At 37.3% G+C, this 8,161-nt stretch overlaps 1 protein-coding gene across 1 annotated transcript; it reads right to left on the bottom strand.

The window, feature by feature from the left end:
* Positions 1–2,051: 2,051 nt before the first annotated feature.
* Positions 2,052–7,236, bottom strand: zgc:56231 (uncharacterized protein LOC406257 homolog). Its single transcript, XM_051116241.1, has 18 exons — positions 6,924–7,236; positions 6,696–6,791; positions 6,507–6,626; positions 6,257–6,395; positions 5,942–6,126; positions 5,635–5,725; positions 5,378–5,554; positions 5,184–5,295; positions 4,983–5,045; positions 4,761–4,907; positions 4,499–4,664; positions 3,826–4,002; positions 3,553–3,692; positions 3,282–3,447; positions 2,929–3,043; positions 2,672–2,742; positions 2,449–2,568; positions 2,052–2,378 (listed from the first exon to the last, which is right to left on the bottom strand). Exons 1-18 carry the CDS (start codon positions 7,044–7,046, stop codon positions 2,145–2,147), a joined length of 2,442 nt encoding a protein of 813 aa, XP_050972198.1. The 5' UTR covers positions 7,047–7,236; the 3' UTR covers positions 2,052–2,144.
* Positions 7,237–8,161: the final 925 nt, after the last annotated feature.

The raw sequence follows: 8,161 nt of genomic DNA, 5'->3' as shown, positions 1-8,161 counted from the left end.
CAGCTAAGGGGTTATGAAGGGGCAGCCCAGCTTGGTCATCTGACTTTGCAGAACAGAAAATGTTTTTGTTGAGTGATGGTGCCATCTTGTGGTGTGACACTGAGGTCGGAAATGGGACATTTCAGCTTGGTTATTTCAACCTCTGACTCGACCTCGGCTAGGGCTGAAACGATTAATCAACATTATCGACAAAGCCCACAATAAATTCAAAAAAAAAAAAAAACAGTCGACAAGTAAGGTCCTGCAATAACATTGTTTGACCATTATGGTGCTGTAGCGCAAGACAGTAGGCTAATGCAGCCCTACTGGATGCAATCCAGTAAAATAATATGGTACTTAAGAGAATTTAGCTGTATCTGAAATTGCATGCTTCCCTACCATATCGTAGATCAAAAAAAAAAACAAAAGAAGTAAGTCCAAAATTGCTGGGGATTTATCTTTTCATTGTTCAAAATGCAGATATGTTTTTCAAGAAAGAGACAAAGACCTAAAGTTAAATTAAAGATCTATAATCAGATGTTAGAGCAGGTATCTGTGGTAACATTTGGTATCCATAAAAAAAAAAAAATAATAATAATAATAATAATGTATATATATAATTAATTAATTAAAAACATCGTTCACAAATGCAAGATTAATATAATAAGGTGTCTGGCTGGAATAGACTGGAGTGCTAGCTGACAATCACTTTGTCAGTCTTACAGTTCAGCATCATTGTCACTGAAGAAAAAGACTGACATACAAACTCAGGCACTAAGAATATGTTGTGTGTTTAGCTCCAGTAATATCTTCACAAGTAGATATTAGGAAAATATCATTAGAGTTAAGATTGCAACTGAGGTTTATTTGACCTGACTGGACTGGTTAAAGGTAATAAAATAATCACCCAGTTAAAACAAATAAATAAATATATATTTTTAAAAAATATTAGATGCTAGGAATATAAATATTCGAATTTGGAACGCTTTGGATGGACAATTTTTACATATAATTAGACACGATACAGGATGCTGTAGCACGTGTAGACACCCAGAAACAGTGAAGCATGTTTTAAGACTGTATCATAAAAATTAGGTTAATTTCATAAAATGAATCATGTCATTAGGTACAGTAAAATTGTTGGTCATTTAAGAATTTACTAAGAAATTCCCTTTAGGTTTCCAAGGTTTTAACAGACTTGTTAAAAACAAGAGTTTTAATGGCAACGAATCCATCCACTTTTTTATGGCAGCAACTATTATAGAGGATTTTCTGCTATTTGTACTACTTATTGCAAATAGTGGCAATTATCTGCACCTCAGAATTGCAGTACATTATAAAACAGTATGCAATAACATTCACTGTAAATTATAATTTTAATTCAAATTATTAAATGGATGTCACCTTATTGGGACAATATAAACCCTATCTAACCTAACCCTATCAGATACTTTATTTTCAACTTTTAATTTTGTATTGAATACAAATGCCTTTCTGATGAGATTTGAAAAGGGAGAACCAATGCTGATTGCGTCAAAATGTCAAGCCAATGTCAATTTCAGTGTAGCACACCAAATAGAAAAATCAAATTGTGCTATTGATATGCATTTTCATGAGACCCGGCTCTCGAGTCAGTACATTATAATGAAAACACCTTAAAAACGAAAAGCAGGTTTTTGCAATCACAATTTTAAACCAGTAAACTCATGGAAAGTTCAGTGATCCAGTAAATGAAAGCATTCAAACAATAAGTTCAAAACAGCACTAATGCAAAGAATAGTGACTTGTGTCCAGATGCCAGTACTTTTTTAAATTTATTTTTTTCTCTCTCTGTGTATTTGGCTTAAAAGTGTTTTATAGTGAATGCTGGCTGATTTTAATGGCACAAAGGCCTTCAATATGTCAAAAGATCAAAGGTAAATTGAATTTATCATGTCATGACCCCAAGACAATTTACTGGGAAGGTTTTTCAAATAAACAGACATTTACAAAACTCTGAATCATCTGTGCATTGAACACAGTATCAGGGTTAGAGCATGTTAAACAATCATAGATGCAACTCCAAAAGACCCCAGAGTTTAAAATAAGCTTTTATTGCAAAAATAAAAACATGGAAGAAACCCATTCAACAAATAGTGCTACAGTAGCACTTCAAAAGCATGTAATCAGCTTGGCTTTTTCCTTAAAGACGTTGTTGCCCTTACAGACTTTTTAATGGTGCGGCACAAACTTCCTGTAGATGGCGGCGTCATTGATTCTTTAATGTTGACCAGCAGACCACACCTCGGACGAGACTGTCCTACAGAATCATTAGCTAGCTTTGCAATTTCCTGCCGCAAACTGTTCATCTCCTTCTCTTTGGCCACAACATCACTTTGCAAACCCTCCATTTTTTGCTCCTGTTGATAAATAAGCAGCTTTCGTAATAAGCACATGGCCATACAGCATTTCATCAATGAGTGGTCTTACCTGATTTGAGAGTCTGTTTTGTAGATTTTGGACCTCAGCAAGTTTTTCCATGTAACTCTCCCCAGCTTCCTGCAGAGTCTCATTCAACTCGCTGATTCGCTGCTCGAGAGACACAATCAACTAAAAAAAAAAAATAAAATAAAATAAAATAAACAAAAACAAAGCAAAAACTCAAAACACCAAATCATGAAACTGCTACTGAAACTTTCAGTTGTCCGTTTACCTCTTGCTTGTCAACACATAGTTTCTCCACTGCACACTTTTCCTTGTACAGCATTTTAAACCTTTCTGCATCTGCAGTCAATGAACAGAGTACACATACATACTAGACTGTACAAAATAAACCCTCACCATATGATCCTTGCTGCATTTTTACATTTCTCCAGATCCAAAAAAAAAAAAAAAAAAACACAACACACACACCTCGCAGAGAGACACATCCGCATTCACACGCACATTCACATCCTAAATGGATAATACCTGACTCTTCTGTGGTAGGCACTGGACTTGTTTGCATAAAGTTGTCCTGCATGACAGGCAGATGACCATAACACCGGGATTTCTGTTCCCACTCTCGAACAAGCTTCTCTAGCTCCTATATTAAAATAAAGTTAGACAAGCATACTATATCTAAAACACCCAATTCATCAGTCATTAATAAATGCAGCTCGTCACATTTTGTGCAAAGTTACAATGCTAGGCTGCTGGCCTATTATAATTCTCATACTTCGATATGACCGATAACATATACACAGACAAATGTAGCACACACAGTGCTGGTACACACACTAAATAGTTGGCAGTTAATTACATTTGAACAATCGTGTATATACCTTGACTCGCTCTTGCTCTTCATTGTATTCCTCTATAGGGATGTAATCCTCTTCTAGTCTCTCCAGAGCACATTGGTACGCATGTTCTTTCAATGCCTCTTTATACATCTCAAATGTGCGGTCCATCTTCTCTTCATAACTCTCCTTTAGGTCAACCATCTGACGACTTAAAAATAAAATTAAAAAAAGAAAAAAAAAAAAAAAAAAGATAACTTTTCACAAGTCCATGTTACTGTGACTTGCCTTTATATCGCCATTCACAATAACGCACCTGTGCAGTTCCTCTGCCTCCATGATTTGTTGCAACATTGCATCTCCCATCTCCTTTCGTATCTGAATCTCCTGCAGCAGATTTTTTCTGCGCTCAGCCAACAGCTTTACACGCAAGCTTTCCACCAAGCCTAACAACTCCTGCAAAAATAAGTAAGAGTGAGAGAGTGAGACACAGAGACTGAGGGAGAGATCTTTCAGCACTGAGCATCTTATTGGAGTGTTGTGAAGCAGTGCCTCAGCTGACGTAAGAGTTCAACCAAAGCAATGTCACCTCTTGAGGTAATATTGACATATCTGCCTCATCTCCATCCAGCAGCTCTTCCTCCGATAAGTAGTCATCCACAGCCTGGTCATCAATAAAACCATTTTTCAGCAATGGCTTCCCATCCAGACCAACAAGACGTGGTGCCAGAGACTCAAGAGATCGTGGAGGTATAACCTGCAACACCTAATATATACACAGACCTCAGATGCAACACTTGAGTGACCTGTGTGGTTACATGCTTTAGGCAATCACCAAAACCATATTGCAACCCATTGCAAAGCCCACAGATGAGCAGGCTGGCCTATAACTAGGGCTGCACAATAAAATTTGCATGTGATTATCATGCGCATTTAGTCACTAAAGCCGGTTCTGCGATTAGTAGTAAATCTCAGTCACGTGCGTTCAGCTACGCAAAAACACGCTCATAATCGAATGCGATCCATCTGTGATGAGCACTTTTTTTTGCATAGCTTGTCAGTTATTTACGGCTCTGTGTATTAATTGCCGCTCCAGCTGAACACACTTGGAGATTCACTACTAAATCACAGAACCAGCTTTACTGACTAGATGTGCATGACAATCGCATGAGATTTATCATGCAGCCCTACCTATAACCTTACAGTCTATCTGCCAACACCTTATGATGTTTAACCCCCCCCCCCTCCCTCCCCTCACAAACCTGTTTAGCAACTGCAGAAAACTTCATCACATGAATGGTCTCATCATAAGTTGAGGCACACTGATTAATATTAACAATCATGGAAGCCCTGCCACGCCCACAAAACATTCCTTGAAAGAGCCGTGTCAGTTTGCTTTCTCGAAATGGGATGTAACTCATCTTCATCCTAAAGTAGCAAACAGGAACACGGTTTTGAAAACACAGCATATATAAACCCGACACTTTGCCTAAAAAAAACTGCCTAGTTGGTATTTGCATGTACCTGTAACCTTGGTTATTCCGGAGGGCTGCAATACACTTGCCTAGAATCAGCAATGAATTGTTTATGTTACCAGCTTCCTTCAGACGCTCTCCAAATGTTTTGGTTTTGTTACATCTTTCAGAGCCGGCCAAGTCACAAAGTGAGAGACTTTATGCAAGGAGAGAAGAAAAGCGTTACATTTTCAAAAGAACAGATGTTTTGAAACCTATGCATTTCACTTACTCTGACAATCCCTGAACATCTCCTCCCTCCATGCGTATCAGTTTGATGGTGAAGATACTGTGACTGCAAACAGACCATTTGCTTTAAATTTAAAGGCTGCACTAAACTGCAACACGTTCTGTATTAAGCACCTCTATACTTGGAATAAACAAAAAGCTATTTATTCATTTTTTAAAAATCGGTTAATGGGTAATTGAAGACCTTCTGCTGGATGACTGGTTCATTTTGGTTGCTGCTGCACTGCGGTTCTTATTGCCCACACGTAGGATCTTACTAGCCTCCTCTGCATTCTGCACATTAACCCATCTTAAATCTACAAGGACATCAACAAACTTTAGAAGAAAAGCACTGAAAGTGCAAACAAACATTTGCTTCTTTTAATGGAGAAACTGTACCTCTAATGTAAGAGCTCCCTGTGCTGTCCTCACAAACCCGCAGTGCAGGACGTCTTTTTGTTTTGGTCGTGTGGGCTAGCTGAAGCAGGTCATACACATGCTCATTGTAGATTTCATAAAACGCCACCCAAACGGAGTACAGACACGGTCTTTCAACCATGCCATCAACACTGTCGGCTGAAAGACATAGGCACAAACCTAAAACCAGGTCCTCATAGGTCTTTTTCACACTTTTTAGTAATCGTAATGCTTACTACCTGTGTGGTCATATGAAACACTGGAAAAAGACAAACTACCAACTGAGGAAGATGTTGAGCTATTTCTACTGGATCTTGTGGGTTCAGGCTCCTGTGACGAGAGATAAGCATGATTTAAGCTGTATCAAAGAATGGCACTATTATTTAAGCCAAAACTTAATGTCAAGTGTATTTATGCTGTGTAAAAAAAAAAAAAAAAAAAAAAAAAAAAAAATTAACCAAAGCGCACAAGGAATAATATGAAAACTATGCCACAGTAGTTTCTCCTGTTGGAGAGACTGTACCTGAGCTTCACAATCAGTCTTACCTCTTTGAGCGAACTGAAGAGTGCTGCCTTGGCATTCTTCTCTACTTTTAGCTGGTCAGAGTCCAATTTTTGGACATCCGAGCTCAAATATGGCTTTAGATCCATATGCTCATACTGGTGGCCACCAATGTGCTTGAACATGACCTCTAAAGCACGTGGCAAAATGCCAGGTTCTTTCTGAGAACCTAAAAACAGACAATTTCACACATAATGATTACAAACACCCAACAACAGCAGATATATCACAGGATGCACTAAAGTAACATGAATGAAAACTACCAATAAATAAAGTGCAGATATCTATGTTAAATTCACCTTGTATGGTGTACGTTTTTCCAGCATTGGTCACACCATAACTGAACACCAATGCATTTTTTCCATGAAGAAAGTCATGCACCTGTGAACTGATTGTACCTTCAAAAAACTCTGCCTGAGTACATGTTGGTCCAAAGATCTGCATTTCAATTAAAAAAATAAATAAATAAATAAAAAAAACCCATCAACATCTATAGAATCTACAGAATTAAGATTTGTCCAAGCTCTAAGTTTTTAAATAGAGTTTTACCTGGGTAAAGCTAAATTTATAAACCTGTTGACCAATTCCTTTCTCACTGCTTTTCATGGTGGCAGATCCTTTGGGAGCATGAAGAGCAATGGTCTCAGAGTCTTCAAATACAACACAACCCTGAGAGAAAAAGGTTGTTCATTAAAGCTCAACATTTCCTTAAGCAAACAAAACCTTGATCTACAATACCTGATCTTCATTGCTTCTGAGCTCCTCTTCACTGAAAGGGCGCACCTTCAAGTAAACTCGAAGTTGATGCGGTTCAGAAATTTCATTGTTCTCACTCTGCACATACCAAAAACATCAAACATCATACGAAGTGCGATACTATATACATAAAAACAAAACCAAATTATGTGTTATGAAAAAAGTTAAGAAAAAAAAAAAAAAAAACACTAGAACTTGCAATCTTTTGACCTGTGATGTTATGGAGGAAACTCCTGAAAGTTCTGGTAGAACTGCATGATGTGGTTCACAAGCAGTTGACTCCATAGCCACTAACGCAGTGTCCTCATTTGTCATGTCAATAACAGTTGCCATGATTATACAGTGATTAAAACAGTTCTATATTTAAAACAATGAGAGCTAAATTATACAGGGTCTTCAATCTGACATTTGCATTGATCATAAATTTAGACAAGACAGTAAAAGCAAACTGATTAGCTTGAAACAACTGAAACCATCTAAAAAAATAAAATAAAATAACACAGGCAAAATGTTACCCAAAATGCATTTGCCACACCTGTTCACCAATCAGAACTTAACAATCAGGTCCTAGAAAGATTTAGCACACCTGTAAATTCTTTTAGGGTGTATGCAATCAAAAATCACAGGTGCATTTTGGGACGACTGCTTGTTCTTGTCCCGTTTTATTTATTTAGCCCTTAACAAAATATGTGCGTGAACCTTGACCTACACCATACACTTTTAAAAATAAAGGTGCTTTAAAAGGTTCTTCACAGTGATGCCACAGAAGAACCATTTTGGTTCCACAAAGAACCATCTTTCTTACCTTTTTTATAATCTGAAGAACCTTTTTTGTGCAACAGAAAGGTTTTTCAGATGTTAAATGTTTTTTATGGAACCATTTAGACAAAAACGGTTCTTCTATGGCACGGGTGCTCAACCCTGGTCCTGGAGATTGACCATCCTGCAGAGTTTAGCTCCAACCATGACCAAACACACCTGAACCAGCTAATTATGATCTGAAGGAGCACTTTATAATTACAGACAGGTGTGTTTGATTAGGGTTGGAACTAAACTCTGCAGGAAGGTCGATCTCCAGGAACAGGGTTGGGCACCCCTGTTCTATGGCATTAAGCACCTTTATTTTTTTAAGAGTGCAGGGTTGCCTAAACCTAAAATGTAATTTATGTATAAATCTACATTTTATTTGCTGTGAGGGACCCCACATTTACCTTTTTTTTTCCCCTTCACAATTTCAATAAACTTTTCACTTTTTCAGTTCATGTGAACCAACCTTACACATTTTTTAGTAAAAATAGTTCAAGTAGTCTATCTACTAATGACAAAAAAAGCATATATAATTATACAAATGGAAAAGAAAAGAAAAGAAAAAAAAAAAAAAACAACACACTACAGATTTCTGCTACTTCAGCTAAGGCACCAAAAAAAAAAAAAAATCTGTAGTACCA

Source organism: Labeo rohita, chromosome 7, assembly GCF_022985175.1.
Source record: "Labeo rohita strain BAU-BD-2019 chromosome 7, IGBB_LRoh.1.0, whole genome shotgun sequence".
NCBI classification, from domain to species: domain Eukaryota; kingdom Metazoa; phylum Chordata; class Actinopteri; order Cypriniformes; family Cyprinidae; genus Labeo; species Labeo rohita.
Note: the sequence above shows the minus strand (reverse complement) of the source record. Positions and strands in the feature narration are given on the sequence as shown.

Excerpts from the sequence above, each read along its gene's own strand:
- zgc:56231 (XM_051116241.1), bottom strand. The coding sequence starts at position 7,046 with ATGGCAACTGTTATTGACATGACAAATGAGGACACTGCGTTAGTGGCT. Across the intron at positions 6,792-6,923 it reads TTTCCTCCATAACATCACAG|AGTGAGAACAATGAAATTTC; the intron begins GTCAAAAGATTG and ends TGGTATGTGCAG. Across the intron at positions 3,044-3,281 it reads AAGAGCAAGAGCGAGTCAAG|GAGCTAGAGAAGCTTGTTCG; the intron begins GTATATACACGA and ends ATTTTAATATAG.